The sequence below is a fragment of the Homalodisca vitripennis genome, chromosome 8 (genome assembly GCF_021130785.1).
Source record: "Homalodisca vitripennis isolate AUS2020 chromosome 8, UT_GWSS_2.1, whole genome shotgun sequence".
In the NCBI taxonomy this organism is placed as follows: Eukaryota; Metazoa; Arthropoda; class Insecta; order Hemiptera; family Cicadellidae; genus Homalodisca; species Homalodisca vitripennis.
The window spans coordinates 28,275,969-28,298,776 of NC_060214.1; the positions used below are offsets into that span (position 1 = coordinate 28,275,969).

General features: G+C 33.2%; 1 protein-coding gene across 3 annotated transcripts in view; it reads left to right on the forward strand.

Annotated features, from left to right (window-relative positions):
- The window catches only part of LOC124367444 (protein adenylyltransferase SelO-like), a 39,781-nt gene continuing 16,973 nt past the window's right edge, over positions 1-22,808 (forward strand). For all 3 annotated transcript variants that reach the window (XR_006922893.1, XR_006922894.1, XM_046824262.1), the window contains exons 1-6: positions 1-674; positions 6,307-6,437; positions 9,494-9,699; positions 11,769-12,029; positions 14,179-14,300; positions 21,748-21,989. Coding sequence is in view for 1 of the 3 variants with exons in the window: in XM_046824262.1 (XP_046680218.1) it covers positions 184-674; positions 6,307-6,437; positions 9,494-9,699; positions 11,769-12,029; positions 14,179-14,300; positions 21,748-21,989 (1,453 nt within the window). In the remaining 2 variants the exon portion in view is untranslated. The remainder of the gene's footprint in view (positions 675-6,306; positions 6,438-9,493; positions 9,700-11,768; positions 12,030-14,178; positions 14,301-21,747; positions 21,990-22,808) is intronic.

The window sequence follows — 22,808 nt, forward strand, 5'->3', positions numbered from 1 at the left end:
TTTTTCATGTTATTGACAGGCTGGGAAGTGAATACGAGTTTCGTTTTGAGGTTAGGTTAAACTTCAAATGTTTATGTTTTTATGACGAAGAAGTGTAATTTTGATTCGTCTTGATAATAAGATATAATATTCTTTTAACATTTAAATCACATAATCTGTTCTAAACTAAACTATTGAATACTTATGATTAGATTTGTAAGGTTAAGTGTAGTTTTCGTCCAATTGGGATTAGTTTCATTGAATGGACAATTTTGTAAGAAGTTATGCTTAAGAAGTATAAACATGGCCCATAGTGACATAACTGGTATTTGTAAGTTAGCTACAAATTTTAGTGACTGGCAGTTTTCTAATTTCAAGCTTTTAGAACTCCCCATTGATGAAATCAAAGACAATTTCCTTAGAAGAAATAATGCAGGATGTTTATTTTCTAATGTTAATCCGACTCCTCTGAAATTACCAAATCTAGTTGCATATTCAAAGGATGTACTTACAACAATTTTAAATATGGACCCAAGTATAACACAAACACAAGAGTTTGCCGATTTCATTGCCGGTAATACAATCTTAAATAATTCAATTCCATTAGCTCATAGATATGGTGGTCATCAGTTTGGATATTGGGCCACTCAGTTAGGCGATGGACGAGCAATTCTATTAGGGGAGTTCATTAACAGGTAAGTTAAGCTTATTGTGTAATTAATCTGTTACATCTTTTATTACTACCCTCACAGTCAAGACTACACAGTCAAGTAAATTACCATTTCAAAATTAGGGTTTATCTTCTTTATTTCACTAATTAGGTGATGTTGAAATGTGTACACAGTCGTAGTATTGTGATCAAGATGGTCACTAATTTTTCTGGTTTTAAATAATTTGTATTTTAAATCCTAAGTAGGTTTAAATAAGGAATATAATGTTTTGAGCATTAAATATAAGTTTATTGTTAACATAATGATTTAAACAAGCCCTTGTTTGCTAACTTGGTACCGCACAAGCGAGAAAAAGGGTAGCGCTTTTAACTGAAATTCAATGCTGTATATCTCTAAATGTAGTTAAGTCTCAGTCATAATTTTTTTATGAGATATTCCTATTTGTATAAAGAACATAATGTAAAATTTTCATTTATTTTCATTCAGTCCCTTTTTAGTTATTAACCCTAGAAAATTGACATTATTAGGCTTTCGGCCATTTTTGAAAAGCTCTAGAAAAAAAAGAGAGCATTCTCAGGGCTAAAACTTTTTCAGTAGGTAGTTATATTAGTTTTCAACAAAGAAATAAAATATTAGTAGTGAGTCTCTTTTCCTTCTTAAACTTTTATGGTCTTAAAAAGTAACAATTGATGATTTTCTTCCGAGAGTTTGCAGAACAAGTTTGACTGACTTTCTTGCACAAAAGAAACATTATTATAATGTCAAATTGAAGTTCATTTTATGCTGAACACACTGGTTTTTGGATTATTCTGATATCTTTAAAAATAGCTTGGCAATTAAACTTTTCGCAAACCGCATATTTTACTAAAATCTGCAAAACCGCCATTTTAAAAATGGCCGCCAGGAAAAAACTAAGGCTTGTAAAATTTTTTCAAATAGTGTTTTGTGATTGTCTACCTATAGGGAACTCATAATAAAAAAATTAGGCAAATTACAAATGTTGAGCAACATGACCTGGGTGATTTGAAATGGATTGACCCAGTATATATACTTGAGCTTCAATAAATCTTTTTCTCAGTTGCTCTGCTTAGGATTAGACCTCTCTGGTTTAGATCAAAAGCTATTAATCCTCTGATAAAGTTTGAGAATAGGGAGCTTGAAGTCTCACTTCCCACGATAGAGCAGCTAATATATATTTTAGGTTTGTGAGGTTATTGGTGTTAAAATGTTTACAAGTTGCAGTGGAAGGCCTTTTAATTTTGGATGGAATAGCAATTATGGTAAGCTGCCCAGTATGGTCCGCTATACATGTAGTAATGATATCAACATCTATTCTATCCTATTTTTACTGACTAAATCAGTGGTTCCCAACAGGTGGGCCGTGGACCCCCAGGGGTCCGCGTGCTGTCACGTAGGGGTCCGCAATTCTTTCAGTAGTCATTATTGTAGTTTTCGTGTAAGTTCAGCAGGTTATTCATCATTACAGTCAACCAGCACTAGCTCATTCTAGCGGCAATATTAGATACTACATCTACGAAGTCGTTTTTTTTTCAACTTCCACTAGAGATCAGCTTAATGTATAGTATGATTTGAGAGTAAAAGTGTCATGTATGGAACCGAATATATCAGAAATAATGAACTCAAAGGACAGGTTCAACGTATCACACTGAAAAATTTTCAAGTTATTTCATTGATTTGTTTGTAAATAATAATTTTTATTTGATAATATTATTTATTTTCTTATTACTATATATTAATTTAATCAATACTTTTCTCTGTATATCGCATTTAAAACACACTAGTGATACTTGTTTTTACTTCACTACCACCTTTTCCCAAATAAATTAATAATATAAAAAAGTGTATTAAATTTTGCCTGGATCTACATATTCCGACATATTTGTGGTCTTACTTTTGGTTTCTTAAATAAAAATAAAAACATAAACTTGTGCTAGAATCAAATTTAATTTTCATAAGAACAGTTTCTATCTTAGAGTAAATGGGTAGGTACAGGGTGGAGCGCGGTAATTTGCTGATTTTGAAATGAAATAAAAAAATTATGAACCTTAGAAAAAATTATTTTTTATTTTAATTACATTGAACAGTGAGGGAATTTTTAAATTACATGGTTTTAAATAATGTATCTGGCAAATGTTGACCTTTGGCATCCACACACTGCTGCATACATTTTCTGAAGTTTTCATTATCTCTAACAAGCATGTCGACTGGTATTCTGCCAATTTCAGCCTCAATATTGTTCCTTAGGTCTTCCAAGGTTGAAGGACGGTTGATATACACCTTCGACTTCAGGTAACCCCAAAGGAAAAAATCGCATGGGGCTAAGTCTGGTGAGCGTACCGGCCAGTTAACATCACCCTCAAAGAGATAAGCCGTCCAGGAAACATTTGCCTCAAACAATTCATGGTAACCCTCGCTGTGTGTGCAGTGGCACCATCCTGTTGGAACCATGTATCCTCTAATTGCATTCCCTCAAGAGCCGGCTGAAAAAAATCCTGTATCATAGTCAAGTACCGTTCGGAGTTCACAGTTATGGCACGACGGTTATCCTGAAAAAAGTAAGGGTCAATGATGCCTACTCGTGATATGGCGCACCACACAGTGACGTGGTCCGAATGCAGAGGTCTCTGGTGGACTTCTCTGGGGTTTGTTTCACTGCAGTAGCGCATGTTTTGCTTGTTAACACACCCACTGAGGTGAAAATGTGCCTCATCAGGAAAGAACACAATTGCATCACGCGGTATAGTTGCAAGCATGCCTTCACAAGAAGTACGCCGTTTCAAATAGTCCCGTGCTGACAATTGATGGACCAAGCACATTTTATACGGGTGAAATCTCAATTAATCATGAAGAATCCGGTGGAGAGAACGTCTTGAAATGCCAAGAGCAAGTGATTGCTTCCGAGCAGAGCGTTTTGGAGATTGCAGTACTGCTGCTCTAACTCTATCGATGTTTTCCGGTGTTGTAATCCTTCTCTGAGGTCCCCTTCGTACACATAACACATTCCTTGCTGTTCTGAATGCAGTTACCCAATTTACAATTGATTGCCGACCAGGAACACGTCCGCGTGGGGGAACAGCGAATCGTAAACGAAAAGCACGCTGCACTGCAATGATCGAGTGGGCATTTGAAAAATACGCTTCAACACAAAACGACCTCTCCTCTCGTGTCCACTGCATGATGGCAACTGGAACGCGGAGGAATACAAATCTCCCGTCATCCACTATAAGCCACGCCCACTCTCCCCTCTCTTCGACCAACAGTGTCGCCACAGCCTGCAGTGCAAAAAAGCAAATTACCGCGCTCCACCCTGTACTTACTGACTACTGTAACTCAGATTATTGTGCATGAAATCTACCATTTAAGTTTAAGAATAGTGAGTATAGTGTAAGTATAGTGATTGATAAAAGGGGTCCTTGAAGAATTTTTGTTGGGAACCACTGGGCTAAATGAATGGCCTCGGATTGAAAAATGTTTAACAACTTCCAAATCCAATGCAGGTGAGAGATTCAAGATTCAAGATCTTTATTGGTCTTTAAACACATTCAATAGTGCAATAGACTTTGTCAAGTTACTAAAATATTCTAAACTAAAACACTAAACTAAAACAAAAACAAACAACTCAGATTCTACCTACTCAATCCAGCCTATCAGCAAATATATAGATCTATATAATTAATAACAACAATAACCAAACAACCAACAGATCTATATAAATTAACAATAATAAATAACTATTAACACATTTAACATGGATAAAATGTTAAAACTCAACAATATTAAAACTAAATAAATAATAAATAACTGAATAAATAAATACATTGAGAGACAAAATTTAAAAAATGATTGTTGTGGTATCACAATTTAAGAATTCATCAACACAATAAAATATATTAAATTTTAACCAGCACTTCAAAACTGTTTTAAATTTGACTAAAGATACAGATCTAGCATCTAATGGTAACTTATTGAACAATTTAATTTTCATAAAAAGATGACTGCATTTTGTTTTGGTTAATTTAACTGGTAAGAGTTGTAACAAATGTTTTGTTCTAGTAGGATAATCATGAATATCCTGCCTAGTTGTAAATGTTTCAAGTTGTTCCTTTACACTTATAAGGCAGTAGAATATATACATATTAGGAATAGTCATTACTTTTAATTCCTTAAAAATTGGAACACAAGTCTCTCTTTTTGAAACATTTTTCATAACACGTAATGCATTTTTTTGCCATTTAAATACTCTTACTGCACTACTACTGTTCCCCCATAGAGTTATACCATAACTTAAGTGTGAATGGAAAAATGCATAATAGGAGGCTAGAAGCATATCCGTAGTTATACAATGTTTCAATTTACTCAAGAGATAGACTACTCTAGATAATTTTTTACACAATTGATCTATGTGATGTTCCCAACTCAATCTGCTGTCAAGGTATACCCCTTGCCACAAGGAAAACAATTAAAACTTAGTTTTTTTCCCACTTTTAGCATTTGAGGAACACCAACAAGAAATGCTGCATATTTGGATTCCATACCTTTTTTGCCTTGAGAAAAATCTCAAAACACCTCCTTTATTAACTTGGCACTAACAGTTTTAGTCTTTGTTTACACTTTGAAATAAATGTGTCCTTTACCTCTTTACTAATGAGATTGTAAAACCTGATTCACTCATAAAAATAATTACACAATAACATATCGGCAATCAGTAAGAACAGGAAAGAATAACATTCTCTTCATAAATGGTCTTCAATATCATCTGGCTTAAATAGCTGTAACTGCCCTTTTTGCTCATACAAAAATAATATTTACCAGATTATACTCCTCTTGAAACTATAGAAAGTTGGAAAATACCTTCACTGCAAAAAGGGCCTTAAATGGACATGGTTGTAGCCACCAACTCAATTTCGTATAGTAATTAGAAAATTGTAATAACTTTGTTACAGTATTATTGGCCAATTTTTATAATTCTTGTTTTTGTCTTGTCCAAAAATATGTACATATTAATTTTATATAAACTCAAAACAAAACTTTATAATGTATATGTAGAAGAATTTTTCTATTATTTGTGTTGCTTTATAGCTTAAAAAATGTGTTATCTGGTTGTGTTTATAACTCTAAATTGCTATGACATTTGACATAACAGACACAAATCATAATATATAGTGTTAATTGTGTTTTAAGGTTTTTCAAACAAGCATAAAAGTCTATCAACCATATAGAACGGTGTACATATAGTATTGTTATAAGCATTAATAAGGAAGAGATCCTTCCTCTGAAAAATTACTTGTTTGTCTTTTATAATCTTAATTTATAAAATATTGATAAAACATAGTCAAGTAGTTTCGTTTTTCTTTCAATCTGTGTGGTAACATGTATTTGTCAACAGATAAGTATCAAGAAAAATATTGTCTTCAGATCGAACCAGGGTAATATTGTTATGCCATTTTGAGAAATAATTCACTTTAATTCAAAAACATGCAGCCTTGTCATAAAGCCTATATTGCATTTATCAGTTTCAGAGATAAGCTCTCACCTAGGAGTTTATAGAACATGTGGGAAACATTCTTATGCAACGTTAACTGAAAAAAATAATGTAATTTTCAATTTACTATCACTGTTGATTTTAAATGTTTAGTGCTGGTGAAAGATGGGAGTTGCAGTTGAAAGGTTCCGGTAAAACTCCGTATTCAAGAGATGGTGATGGGAGAGCTGTGTTGAGGTCGTCCATCAGGGAATTTCTTTGTTCTGAGGCTATGTTTTATTTAGGTAAGTAGCTTTATTAGAGTCTAAGGTAATAGACTGTATTACAACCGGTTATTGATTAAGAATTAAAATTCTTTATTGTTAGTAAACAATACTTTCACAATAGAGTTTCTAAGTTTCTTTTGACATTGTTATTGTTGTACATTTTAAATACTATTTATTATAACCCTTTGAGTGCCAAGACCTGATGAGTTTGGCTCTCCGGTATTTCTTATAAGTACCAAGGGCAGACTAGATCGGCTTTTCGAATATCTATTATTCTGTTACTAAATGTTGACATGCCACATAGTACTTAGACTCATTTTGCACATAATAAATCAAATTTTCCGTCTTGGTTTGATTTGTTGTAGCTGCTAAAAGCTATTTGCCAAATGTGAGAGACAACTTTTATACAAGTGCAGATTTTCAACACTGCGCAAATATATAAGAAAAGTAAAAACTCAGTATAACAAATGCTTAATTTTTTTAACTTGGTTAGTTATTCATGTTCCTATTTCTATGGGGAATAATAAAAAGGTACATACCAATGTGTAAGATAAAAATTGCAATGTTAGTATATCAAAATGTAAAAAAATAAAAATGTTATTTAATTGTTATTTAAAAATTTCAACAGATTTTATCATTAAAATAAATATGATATATAAGTTATAGTCTAATTTTCCCTTACTTAATAAAAAAAAATTATCCGGTTATGTTTTTTTTATAAAGATGTTAATTATTTCATGGAACACTACACCAATACCAACTGTAAACAATTTAAACTCAGTTATACTGATACTTACCTTTTTAATTTGGTCTGTTATGTTCCTATGTACATACGGTACAATAAAATATATGCATACAAATAAATTAAGATAATAAAATTACAATTTCTGTACTTTAAACTTATTAGAGAAGAATCATTTGACAGAACACTACACAAACACTAAAAGAGTGCTTGGCACTGACAGTGGTGATCTGCCATAAATGCTTGGCACTTACAGTGGTGATCTGCCATAAATGCTTGGCACTGACAGTGGTGATCTGCCATAATATGTCAGCGAGCTTGATGTACTTAAGGTAATAAGATCATTAAAACCCTCTAACAGCGAAGATGTGTTTGGTTTTAGTAACAAAGTTATCAAACTTATTGCTGATGCTATTGTTAAGCCATTAACATTTTTGATCAATCTTTCATTTCACTGAAAAAGTTCTAAATTTCCAGATTGCTTAAAAAAGTCTAGGAGTATACCTCTTTTTAAGAAAGGTAATAAATCATGTATTGACAACTATAGAACAATATGTATTGTATCTGTGTTTCCAAAAATAATGGAGTCATGCGTTAAGAACCAACTGTTAGAATTCTTTGATCTATATAACATTTTAAGTAATAGCCAATTTGGCTTTCGTCCTGGTCGATCTACAACTAAAGCTCTAAATGAAGTTGTAACTAATATCATAAATAGCTTTGAGAACTGTGAATATGTTAATATGACTCTTGTGGATCTCAGTAAGGCCTTTGATAGTATATCACATGAAACTCTACTGAGTAAACTGAAATACTATGGTATTGATGATAAACCGTTGCACTTCCTTAAAACTTATCTTTGTGGCAGATTACACAAAGTCTCAGTGGCCGGTTCAGAATCCTCATTTCAGGAGGTCCTTGCTGGGGTTCCACAGGGGTCAGTTTTGGGCCCACTCTTGTTTATTATGTATATAAATGATCTGCCAACCAATATTCCATGTAAGACTATTCTATATGCAGATGACACTTCTTTTTTAGTTACTGGCAAAGTTTTCCAAGAAGTGGAAGCACAAAGTGACCGAGTGATGGAAATTGCAAACTCGTGGTTTGATGTCAACCATCTTAAAGTCAATGGGGATAAAACTGAAACAATTTGTTTCACATTAAAAAAGTTGCACACAGCAGAGAGCTGTATTAAGCCAGTGAAATTACTTGGAGTAACATTAGATCAAAGACTATCATGGGAAGCTCAAACTAACTCAGTAATTTCTAAACTATCTAAGGCTTGTTTTCTGTTACGTAAATTACAAAACTGTGTTGGTAGAAATATGTTACTCTCTTCTTATTTCAGTGACTTTCACTCACAGTTACTTTATGCCTCAATGCTCTGGGGTAACAGTAGGGGTGCCAGTCAAGTTTTTGCGTGGCAAAGAAAGGCAGTAAGAATTTTAGCCAATTTGGGTTATCAAGATGATTGTAAACAATGCTTTATTGACTACAATATAATGACTGTTCCTGGCATTTTCATATTTCAAAATGTAATATATGTAAAGGAGAATTTTGAAGACTTTATCTGCTTTGATGAAATTCATGATTATGACACTAGGGGAGCTCGGGATATTGTTGCACCTTCCTCTAGACTTAGGAAAACATTAGTTAGCCATAAATATTTACAAATTAAATGTTTTAACAAATTACCTCAAAAGTTTATAAGCTTAGAACTTCAACCATTTGCAACTAAACTGTCGAACTGGCTTATAAGTAAGGCATTTTATTCCCTTGAAGAATTTTTTGCTACAAATTGTTACCTTCCTTAGGCCTGGAATGGAGTTGTTGATTAGTTGTAATTTAATTCATTGTTTCAACTATTTATTTTGTTATGTATTTACTAATACTACAGTTACATTTTTTTTAATTGACAAATACACTGTACGAATTAGTTCAATATATTATATCAGTTAATGACATTCAAATAAACTAAGTAGCCTTATAACATTTTTATTTATTATATTAGTTATATTGACGTTGTCTATAGCAATTGTAATATTGACTAATGACAATAAAGATATTCTGATTCTGATTCTGATAAATGCTTGGCACTGACACTGGTGATCTGCCATATATCCTTGGGCACTGACAGTGGTGATCTGCCATATATCCTTAGGCACTGATAGTGGTGATCTACTATAAATGCTTCGCACTGACAGCGCCACTCCCTCAAAAGTATTTGGCACTCAAAGGGTTAAAGATATTTTGGAGAGAGAATCAAGCTAATTATACACTGTAAAAAGATTCTTTAGAAAACATTTTATTGGAGGCTGGTGTTGTTTAGGCATCCCGACATCTCGAGCTGCAGCGATTGTAGTGAGTGACGAACGAGCATTCCGAGACCCCTTGTACGACGGCAATCCTGTCATGGAGAAGACGGCTGTTGTCTTGCGATTAGCACCCTCTTGGTTTCGCTTTGGTTCATTTGAGTTACCGGCTAAGACCAACGAACTTGACTTATTGAAGAAATTGTTTGATTTCATCCTTAAGGTTTGTACTTCTGGAAAAGAAATATTTATTTAACCTTTGCAAAGTTAATTTATTTTATTCCAAATACATGTTCGTTTTTGGCTTGACGTGGTTATTTGTTATGATGTTTAGCCATTTAAATATCAACCTTATTAGAGCATTTTGTAAAATGTTATTTCAGTTTGTCTTACTATTATCTGTCTGGTGTTGGAAACAAAAACATTAATATTAAACTTTTGCATCACATTTATTGTGTTAATTTAACTGTTGTGTAATGACATGGAATTACATGATTAAAATAAAGATATAACGGCCATATACATTGTATATACAGTATGTGTAAGTAGATAATAATTTGATGCTGTTGGCGTAATTTTGGGTACAATCAAAAGCAATTTACTGTATAAAGTAACCATAAACAGACATACAAAAGTAAATAGAAAATTTTAAATGAATACAAGCAATGTGCTCTAAACTAATATTCATAATGGGCTTCCAATCTATTCTCATACCAACTGTGAAGTACATAGCATCAAAGTCAAAGTCAGGTCAAAAAATCTTTATTAATTTCATCACATACATTAAATAGTGTTACAGAGAATCCTAAAATATTACAATTTAATACAATATTTAAGTATTATCTAACACTTCATTAACATTTATAATGCATTTTTAGATACAATTTTTTTTTAGTTTGTATTTAATGTTATTTAAGATTTTATTAGATATAATTGTGAGTTACATGTATTTAATAATTTATATCAGTTTCAGTATTTATTGTCGTCAATACATTCTGATTGTTTTTAGGTTAACAAGTTTTATTTTTTTTTATCTTTTTAGTATTCTTTTGAAGTTGTCTATTGAAATTTAATGCTCAATGATACAAATAAAGTTTTGAATGGGGAATTGAATGTTTAGTACTCACTTCAGGAGTACATTATCACCCGTAAATATACAGAGTTGCCACATTCAGAAAATGGAACTTGTTTAGAGGTAGCGCTTTTACTAATGTCTATATGTAGGTATTCACTATTATATTTACACACTTGAACAGTCTATAGTAACAGTTCTTATGTGAGCCTGCTTTAAGTAGGTGGGGAAAAATGTATTGTATTGAATAGCGGACTTTCTGAATTAGGTTTCAACCATTTTCTCAATTGAGATTGGTTTACGATCGCCATTTACTATTAGCGTCTGGTCAGTTCTCAGTAGTCGGTCACTCAGTGCTGACATATTGTGATCTGTATTCTTTAGTTCAATTTTAATAATTAGTGTTTTAGAGGTGTTCACGGAGTTTAAATATAATGTGGTTGTTGTGATTCCTGACTTAAGCGTTTCACAACGCTCAGGTATGATTTGTACATTTTAACCAAGATTGTAGTTATGTGTTAGGTTAGTTATCCAACTGAAGAAGAGATCAGATTGCAGATCTCGAAATATAGTGTTACTGATTTCTTGTATCACTGAACAATGGCAAAAATCCGGAAAAATCTTGTTTCCTTAAGATTTGTTATTATGAATTGTATGTAGTGCGTAAGTATAGGCATAATTTTAAGTGTTATATATGAATTTTTATCAAAGAAATGTGGGAACATTACATATTTTCAAGAGGAAAAACCAGTTCCTTCTAGGATGCAAGTTATGCAATGTTGATGAAATATTCCATTATTTGTTTTTTTCTGTAGATTATTCAACCTCCAAGTTAAAAAATAAGTTTGCACTTATGTCCCTATTGAAATCAGATTCTTTGTCTATTTAGATCGTACAGCTTAAATATTTTTATAATAGCTTTTGTAAACAATTCAACACATCCTCGGTACTGATAAAGGCTAATGTGCAAACTTCATGTTTTAGTCCCTGGATTGCAATAAACAATATTTAAAGAAGAGGTTTTCACATATCTTTAGTTAGCAATCTAAAAACAATATTGGGCTTACGCGTTTCGATGTTAAAACATCATTGTCAAAGCAGTATTTTTGAAATTGTTAAAATGTTTCGGCACTGAGCTTTGTCATAAATTAAAACCACAAATATAGACACATAATTAAAATAATCTTTTTAATATACTAATGTTAGAACATTGACTGTAGGAACACTTCCCCGATATCGACCCAACATCAGACGACAGAGTGCTGACGTTCTTGAGCCGAGTGAGTAGGTTAACGTCAGACCTTGTGGTGGCGTGGCAAGGTGTCGGCTTCACCCATGGAGTCCTCAATACAGACAACATGAGTGTGCTGGGACTGACCATAGACTACGGACCCTTCGGATTTGTCGAGGCCTACCAGCCCGAGTATGTCCCCAACGCTTCAGACCACGAGGCGCGCTATTGCTACATCAGACAACCTGACGTAAGTGGCATTTTACAGAATACTTTCAGATGTTGTTTACCATACTGCATTGAAAGTATATACTGTTACTATCAGTGCATTGTTAGATCTTAGTGATCGTAGAGAAAATTCCAAATGTTCCATTAAACATTGTTACCCTAACAATATTTATTAATTTCTGTTTTAAGTGGAAATCTATAGTATAAATGATGGTTTTTAAAATTAATAGCTAGATAGTATTAATTTCATTTTCGCACATTTGACAGTTTTAAAGTGCTATTAATTGATAATAGTAAAACTTTTATTTCTCAAGTGTTTTAAAAGGAACAATTTAAATGATCGTTGTGATATTAATGAGATTGGATACCTGTGTGTAGTTTGGATACCATCTCGGATCAACTGGTTTGTACAAAAAAGTGTATTATCATAATGTTAATCATAAACCCAGCAGTCAAAGCTTAACCCTCTCCCGCTCGCAAGGCATGAATCAGCACGGCCACCACATAGCCACTGCAGCTTAAATGGCACAGATCGGCACGCACTGCTTTACCCAATAGAGCCGATAAGTGCTGCTCTCGAGTAGCAATAGTTTGTACTACTACGGGTTGTTTGCTATCAGGAGACCATTTACTTTACTTTTACAGTAGATTTAATCCATTATTTTGCTATTTATATTAGTTGTGCAGAAACAATGGCGGGTTGTAGTCGTACACTTCGTGACAGTGAAATCGATCTCATTATTAGTAGTGATTGCGACGATTCAAGTGAGTGTAGTGATGTACCAGAGCTTTGTGAAGTGGTTGGTGGCACCAAGTAACTGCGCAACAAACAACCCGGCGCCCAGCTGTCCGTGTGCCCCCTCCCTGGTCTCGTACAATCAACTTCATTGAACCAATATATACTAAAATAATTAATATATATAATTATAGTTAATTACTATGACAGAACGTGTGTAAGTTGAGTCGCCGCGTATTTTGACCGAGCGTGACCGGCAGAGCGAATTAATTGAGGTTAGAAGCACCGTGAGCGCCTGGCAACAATGCGAGCGGGAGAGGGTTAACAAACCTAGAGTTCAATATATGGTCTGAACTATTTGGGTTTTATTCTAATTGTTTTGTGTACTAAACAAAACTTATTCTTAATTTTTTCATTTGTTGGGCTACAATTGGAAATTGTTGAAAACAAAGTCATCCAACCATATCGGCCCAAATCATAAAAAATACCTCACTTCAGAGCAAATTGATTACAATGATATGCAACAGTCTTGTTGAGATAACATTGGTAGAATAAACAAATATTGGAGGAACACGAGCCTTCATTTTTTTATATAATCTTAGTTATAATATAACCAATTAGTTTTACAGGTCATTCTATATATGTTGTTTAAAAAATTAAAATATATTTCTGTAGAGATAACATGCAACCCTAATCATTTTCTGAGGTAGTAAACTCTGTTAAAATTATTTATAGTCCAAAAAGTATGCTGTCCAAGAAGACAATGCTAGCTTTACGCAGTCTGCATTACTTGTGCTGAAAAAGATAGGCTATCTGTAACCCATTGTTTATAATGTTTATGAGTCACGAAACATCATAAAATCATGGTTCTCTATGGTATTGTATGTCCTATGACCTTTCTTCAAATGGTTTACGCAGTCCTAGTGGTAGGTTATCTACATCTTCATTGTGTAACAGCTGTTTCACATCACGTCATTCCAACTGTTGTCAGATGGGCGATTGTGTTGTGTATTTGTGTTTTTATCCTATTTTCCAACCAGTCAACATCAGATTTTGTACTCTTATAGAAAATAAAGTAAGAAACTGAAAAATGTTGTTTCTTATGGTAATATTATGTTTTGTTCTTATAGTAAACTAATGGTAAACAAAAAAGGCAAAATAAATTTTTTTTGTACCAAGTTAAATTATTATTAAGTAATATGTAATGTATGCAATTTTACTGTGAGTAATGGGCTAAAAAGTATTCCTTTTTTAATTTTATATTTGCAATGTATTTATAAAACATTTGAGTTTTCCATATTTTTACCTTCATCTTCTTCAATCCGTACAAAAAGTACTCATTTCAACAGCTTATACCAGAAATATTACAAACATTTTTGCCCTCCCTGAAAGAGTTATTTATTACGTTTCTGAGAAGGCGTTAATGATTCCCCAGATAATCATGTACAACCTGATGAAGCTGAGCCAAGCCTTGTCACCACTGCTAACCGAATCACAGAGAGACCAGGTCGGAGTCCTGTTGTCTGCGGAGGTCAAATACATTGAGGACAGTCTCATGTGAGTTGCGGTGTAAACTTCAACGTAAAAGGTGTTTCTTACTCTCTTTGGTACACACTTTACTGGCTAACAGAAAAAGAGGAACCAATTTTCTTACAAGGAATGTTAAGCGTTTGAATAAGGCAGAATTTAATAATTATATACTGAAAATCTGTTGAATATAAAAAATATTAATTTTTTACAGTATGTACATTAAAAATGTCTGGAGAAAACAATATCCTTCAGAAAATTGCTATTGATTGCGAGTTTTCGTTAGTCATTTGCAACAGGGGTCATATTAATATCATGAAACTAAATCACATTGTGATAGAATTCAAGTAATTGTTTATCATAAAACACTACTATAGAATTCCATATAATGGATTAAATGTATTGAAACTCTGGGATAATGTGAAGCTAACCTTGATAAAACAAATTTCAAGGGTCACAGAAAAAATTTGTCATATTGAGGTATTTGTTATAAAGAGGTTCGTTTTATCGAGGTTTAATACTGCAGCTATTCGTCTTATAGAGGTTTACCCTTGCTCTGAGATAACTTCTATAAAATGAAGTTTGTAACTAACCCTTATATTACGAATCATTGTTAACGTAACTGAAGATATTTTTCAATGTAGGTCTAGGTAAAGGAGACTGCAACAATTAAAAAAATTACAGTATGTATATATGTATTAAATCACTTGTACATATGGTTTTAGAAAATAATACATAACAGATCAATGTTTCATAAAAAGTAAAAAATTGCAATCAAGTTTTTATAGTCAATTTTTTATTGTTTGCCTACATGCATGTTTACCATATCCAAAGTGGAATCTAACTCGAAGATACATCGTGGAATAGAATTAAATTAAATTGTTCACTACACTTTCATCTAAACAATTTCTCTCCACGAAAAATCATTTTAGTACATCAATAACTTTCCTTCTCTTTCGTTGACAGTTCAGGTCGATCACTCTCCGCCCGTGCATCCTCCTCACCATCTTCAGCTGCTTTTATGTACGTTGTATAGATTTGATTTTAGCATTGATGTTACAAAAGTTTCAAAGGAATTTGAAAAGAATGGTTTTGTCAAGGTTCACACTAACAAAGGTTCGACTGTATTTAGTACTCATATGTCGATGGCTCATGTAACAGGACCACAATGTGAGAGAACCCTATACACTGTGTTATCATCAAATGCTTGTAATGAATTCATTAAAATTGTTTGAAGGAATGGAAGTCTACAAAGAAGTACAATACTTCCAAATGAAAATAAAGGTAATGTAAGAGCGTATTGCTTGGGGTAACATTATTAGCACTCTCCCGTATAGTTAATTAAGTAGAGTTTTATTGATTAATTGCTCCATAAACAGAAACTTCTTAGACAAAGTTATTTATTTCCTTCTTTTCTTTTTCAAATTAAATGAACTAGGCAGTCAGTCTAGTACATGTGAAATGCTGCACACTAACCCCAGATGTGGAAAACAGAGCAGAATACATGGTGCCATATAACAAAACCCGATTTACAAAAGTTATTTGTTTTTTATTTTATGAGTACATAATTCACTCATACATGTGCGAAGCGTAAGAAATTGCGTGTGAAGCAGTGGGTTAACTGCTAGCAAAATATAGTTTTAGACTTCTTTTTCGTATTAGTTTCACTTGAACCAACTGTGGTCATACACGTGCAATGTCTACTAAATTGCGTTCAAACCACTGCAGATATAAAATGCAAAGTAATCTAACTTTTACGATACATTTAAAGAATATTATGAAACCCATCTTAGTTGTCTTTTGACAGAAGTAGGCCTCTCAGAGCCGTGTTTGTATATATATTTTCTTTATTGGGAAAAAAGACAAAATCAACTTTGGAACAAAAAATACTAAGAGCGGAGTAAATTACAATGGACATAAATATACACTCTTTTACATATTTTCTTAATCGTGGTAACAAGACAAACTCAACATCTGAAGTATAATTCACTCGAACCATAAGAGCTCATACTAGTGCAAAGGTTAAGAAATTACATGTGAAGCCACGGGTAACTGCTAGTAAAATATAGTAATTTTTAGACTTGTTTCCCGTATTAGGTTATAATGTATGTGATAAAATTATTATTTATGTAAATTTCCTTCTGGGGAAGATTTTTCATATGAGGTTTTACACTGTCTATTTACATATAGAACCTATTTACAATTTACAAATTTACTTTTTGACATAATTCAAGTAGTCTACAATACAGCCAGTTTAAAGTGTTCTTAAAAATTACAATTTCAAGTATTATTACTTGAATTTATGTTACAAATGTAATTATATACCTATTTGATTCAGAATATTGAAAAGTTTTATGCACATGGATTACCCATGTATATTACATATTGCTTTAGTTATTGCATATTACATAGTTCAAAGTTTTATTGATTTACAAGTAAAGGTTTTTAACTAGACAAAAAACCGCTAAAAAGTATAAAAATGTTAAGCTGTTTCATATGTTACGTTGTTTATCATGTGTTGGTGAAGCTAGTAAAATATAAGCACCTAATAATATTGTTAATATACTTACAATCAGTTGGGAACTTAGATCCGTTTAAGTTGTGTAACACAGTATAATTTTTGTTTTATTCAGTTAAGTATTTTGGAGATTACCTATAATAAATGAACTTGTCCTTCAAGAAAGTAGCCAGGAAAACATTGGGGGGGAGTCCAGAGAACTGATATTTTCCCTTTATGGACGGAGAGTAAGGCCTCATTTTGCTCCTTAAAAAGTTCTTGATCGGTTTCTTTGTTGAGAATGATCTTTCAGTATTACATATCAATAATACTGAATTATTAAAATAATAATAATAGTTTACTAAAAAAGTAATTTAAAATATTAAAAATTTGGGGGAGGGTCCGGACCCCTTTAACCCCCTCGCTGGCTACAACCTTGTCCTTTCATCTTATTGTATTTTACAGTTAACCACAGTTTGTTATGAAAGTTTCTTGTTATTTGAAAATTTACATTGAATACTTATCTTTGATGAGCTGTCCACACCTATTGCCACCTAGTCAAATACACCATTCGAATTCTAGATAACGGTTGCATGAAGACTACATTGAACTAAAAACAATAGTTTATTTGATAACTATCCACCCACCAAAATAAAGAAATTCCTAACAATTTGGTGGTATAATTGTTTCTAATGGAACTTAATGTTTTCGTTGATCTCCTTTAGTAGGTAGCCTGTACTCCAGTGTATTCTGAGCACACCTGAATAAGGCAGCTGGATAAAATTTATAAATTTAAATTTAAACATAAATACAAACAATCGAGGCAAATTGTTTCCATGGTAATTAATATTTGAAATTCATTCTAAATTAAAATTGGAGCATCAACATGCTTTTATGTTTAAGTCCGATTTAAACAAAATCACAATCCCAGCTGTCACAATTTATTTTGAATTGCTCTCCATAAGTAACGTTATTTCAAGAAATGTTATTAGAAGTGGACTAAATATACCACACTTTAAAAAGCCAAGAAGAATGCGCCACTTCTGGCTCAAGATGACTAAAAATGATTGTTTGGCACTAAGGTTGTTAAGGAATGCATTAAAGAGAAGAATGAAGCATAACGGATTTTTGCTATATCAGCGAATTTGTTCAACAAGTGGCACCCATATTCAATGAAAATCTCCGCAAGAGAACATATCCTCAGTCTTACATAGTGCTGAAACCAGTGCAAATGAACAACAGGGGTAAGGAAATTCTTTGTGGATAAGATATCTTCAGTCTGACATACTGCTGAAACCAACGCAACTGGACAACAGCAGTAAAGAAATTCTTCGTGGACAAGAAATCTTCAGTCTGACATACTGCTGAAACCAACGCAACTGGACAACAGCGGTAAAGAAATTCTTCGTGGACAAGAAATCTTTAGTCTGACATACTGCTGAAACCAATGCAACTGAACAACAGCGGTAAGGAAATTCTTCGTGGACAAGAAATCTTCAGTCTGACATACTGCTGAAACCAACGCAACTGTACAACAGCGGTAAAGAAATTCTTCGTGGACAAGAAATCTTCAGTCTGACATACTGCTGAAACCAATGCAACTGGACAACAGCGGTAAAGAAATTCTTCGTGGACAAGAAATCTTCAGTCTGACATACTGCTGAAACCAATGCAACTGGACAACAGTGGTAAAGAAATTCTTCGTGGACAAGAAATCTTCAGTCTGACATACTGCTGAAACCAACGCAACTGGACAACAGCGGTAAAGAAATTCTTCATGGACAAGAAATCTTTAGTCTGACATACTGCTGAAACCAATGCAACTGAACAACAGCGGTAAGGAAATTCTTCGTGGACAAGAAATCTTCAGTCTGACATACTGCTGAAACCAACGCAACTGGACAACAGTGGTAAGGAAATCTTAGTGGATAAGAAATCTTCAGTCTGACATACTGCTGAAACCAATGCAACTGAACAACAGCGGTAAGGAAATTCTTCGTAGAGTAACTAATCTTCAGTCTTGCTCACTGGGTCTAAGGAGCGTTAATCCTTGCTGACAAATGTTACTTACTATTGTTTACATACTCTCCACAGCTGGGTTCTTCAAAATTGTACGTCAAGGAGTATCTTGGTCCTGTAAATAACACATGGCTGAGGGGTGGCGGAGGGGTGATCCAATTATATATCATTTTATGTACCCATCATACTATTGTTAAAACAATAAAAAACCTACTTTGTTGATAATCATTAACTTCTTTTTTTATACTTTTAAATAATAGTTACATTTTATGAAAAGAGTAATTCTAGGTACACACAAGAATATTTTTGTAGAATAACATTAACAGAGTTACCTTTACCACACTGGAAGTCTAGTCTTCTTTTTGAGACAGAAACATAAAGTTGAATTTAAATTCAATATTACCTCTGGTCATTTTGACAACGACAGCCAGGTTAAGGGAATTTACACTTTTAAGTAATTGTAATTGTCTATAATTGTGTGAACTGTATAAAGAGTGAACTAATTCAAGACGGCCAATATATTAAATATAATATATAATATAAATTTTATAAAAAAAAACTAACTGTAATCACGACTTTCTAACATGGCACACATTTAGCCTAATTATCTGCAAGATATCTTGGGAAAGATTTCACCTGTAGGCTTTAAGCATTGCGAGAAAGTTCATTTCTACATAAACAAGTATTAGTTCTATAATGGTGTATGTCACTCCATGGGATTTTGCTGAGGGTCGTTGAATCCTTACTCAGGAAGCTCACACAATATCTCTTATTTGTGGGAGGAGGGTTTAAAAATCTCTTCTACATCTCTGTCTGTATGTCAACATCTCAAGAATGAAATGAACTGTAGATCTGAAAATTTGCATGCCTCCTTTGGTGAAGCCTATTACGCGAGCCTATGGTGTGCACTACTCCTAACTTGTCTGTAAAGTATACGTGATGTTCACGGTTCAAATAGGTTTTGTTACGATTTGGATTCAATATATGAACCCATTTCCTTTACACTGCTCGTGTGGGATTCAGGAAACAGAGATTCCGTCTTTTAATTAATGGATGGAAATCTCCAATATTGTAATTAAATCTGAATAATGTAGCTACGATTTTATTTGAAAAATTGAAAATTATTTCTATTTTTTTATAATTTATATGTAACAATTATTGTGTCCCAATAATTGTTTTTCTACAATATCTGGAAGGTGCAATATATGCATAAACTATATTGTGAATTCATTTCGTATGCAAATTTACAAACTGTGCAAGTTTTAATTTGAAGGCAATGAAAAACATTAAGTTTAAATATAATACCTTTAAATGAGCAATCTGTGTGTGTGTGTGTCCGTTTTATTTTATGTTTTTAAGCAATGAAAAACTGCTACAAATTTAATATTTATTCAATTTTTATTTCTTTTTTTACATTCTATAATAAATGACATCTGACATATCATAACAAGAGTAGTAAGCCAATTCTCACAGCTGATGTTTCATCAGAAATTCCAAAGAGTAAAAATAAAAATTTGTGTATAAATTAATGAAGGCTCAAACCAAAAGGAAATTTTCATTTTAGTATAAACTGATAAACAATTTCACTCCTTTTAAAAATAAATCTATTTCATATACTTTGTCCCACACATACGGCGGCTAAGGTGAAATGCTTGTAAACTTTAACTAACATTATACGAGCAGAAAGGTTTCATGATTTAGATGTTTCAACGTCTACAAGATTTGCGTCACAGCATGTCGCTACTGAAAATGACGAACAACGAGAGCAACGTCTGCAAGATTTGCGGGAGCATGCGGCACAATGTGTAGAATACCGATTAGAAGAACAAAGATGTCAAGACGGAAGACTTCGTAGGGCTTTAGAACTTAATAATTATTTACCGACATATAAATGTGCTTATACTGCACCTGTACAACATCATCATCTCTGAGAATCAACATTACTCTCTTCATAACTTGCTTAGGTTTGATGCTAAGAACTTTATAAAAAATAAAAATAAAGGTTTTTTTAAAGGTCTATAAAAAGTGTTCTGAGTTTTCCCCCCAAAAATGCATTGGTTTTTTGTTATTGTATGTAGAAACTTTCCATTTTGCCATTTGAAAATACCAATAAATTTTCAACAAGTAATTATTCCGTTTGTATTGAGTCTGCATATATCATAAATACAGATTTTTTGTTTTTTTATATGCTACAATGTTGCTCTCCACAGATTTTTTGAGTAAATACATATTTTTCCAGTTATTAGCAAAAAAACTGTCCGGAAAATTGTTTTTTTTTCCTGAAAATGAACAATTTCACACTTGAATAAGTTAAAAAGTATAGTGCTTACAATTAGTCAATTTATCGATTTCCATACTTATTTTTAATAAAAAATTGGTCACCCCTGAGAAGGGTTGGCATCCACCCCCAGGGAAAAAGCAAATCCTGGCACAGGGTAGACTTTGAAATAGAGAACAATTAGAACCTAAATCCAAATATTTATGAAAATCTGTGCTGTACGGGATAAATACACAGTATAGACTTTAATTACAGTCATTGACTGGACTAAATATTTAGTAATATAAAAACATTTAAATGTGAAATTGCCTTTTATTTGAAGTGGCAAAAGCTCTCCCCAATCATTTTAAAATTTTGGATTATGGACATTTTTATAACTTCAAAAAAGTAAATTTTGCAGTGGTTTTGAAAAATACAGCTGTGCATGGTATCATTTAAAAGCCTTGTATCATGAAGTAACGAACAAATTTTACTCTTGTATGGGTTTATATCACAGGAGTGGCCTTTAAAAACCAAAAAGCATTGTTTTCTATTCACTTTAGACAGCCATTTTGATGGAGATAATACAAACGGAAATAATTAAATTTTTTGCCAAAATGTTTAAGATCTCTACTGTGACATGTTTTTCTGCCAGACTGGTTCAGCTTAATAACTCTAATGTCTTTTTCTCTCTTCTGATGTAGGAAGATGTTCTCTGCTAAGCTTGGACTGCCTAAGTCTGAGCCAGGCCTGGTGGTGTTGTTCATGACAATGTTGGAAGAAACAAAGTCCGATTTTACAATGACATTCCGGGACCTCAGTGAGATCGAGTTGGAACATGTTAGGACACCGTGTCCCGGCAACTACTGGGCACTTGCTAACCTGGCGCAACACGCAGAGTACCCCCGGTTTATCTCCTTGTACTCGGACAAACTCAAAGAAGCAGGTGAGTTTAATAACTTGTAATGTGTATTATGCGAGAGACCATATACACAAGTGGACTGCTTATTTTTATGGGAGAAGTGTGCTGACTTGATGTCAGCTAAGTTGACAGCCGGCTCAGATAGTGCTTTGCTATTGCCCTTTCCCCCCAAATCATTCCCCCTCAAACCCTTTCTCCCTCACACCCTTCCCCCTCAAACCCTTTCCCCCCAAACCCTTCCCCCTCAAGCCTTTTCCCCCTTACACACCCTTCCCCCTCACACACTTCCCATCCGTTCTTCTCTCCACGAGTTCTGTGCTTGTTAAGTTGGAGTTCCTCTGTATTTGTATTCACAGATTGTATAACTCGCGCATCATATCTTGAGTTGTGATTCTATTACAACTTGCCCGTAGAAAACATTCGGCAGCTACAAAGACTGGCTGGTTCACTTTAGCTAGTGTGAGTGGAGTTTGCGTGGCCCTGACTTTGCCTGTAAAAATAAAGAATTTCATTTCATTGCACTCAATTTTATATATTACACGTTAGTCCTTATCTTCTGGGGATTTTTTATTAACTATAATTGAAATATTCTTTTTGATGTATAATAAAACTTTTTAATGACCAAAATATTACAGTAACTTATAAACCAAACCAACAGACTTTAATAAATGCAATGACTGTAGTAAAGTTTGTACTGGACAGACAAAAAAAAACATTATTCCAAAGGCACAAAGAACAAAAAAATATTTGAAAACCCAATAATTTATAAGTGTTAATATTGAGTTTGGCTCAATTTCACCCTTCACTTAGTGTAGTGTCTGAAATTTGACTGTCACAGAAACA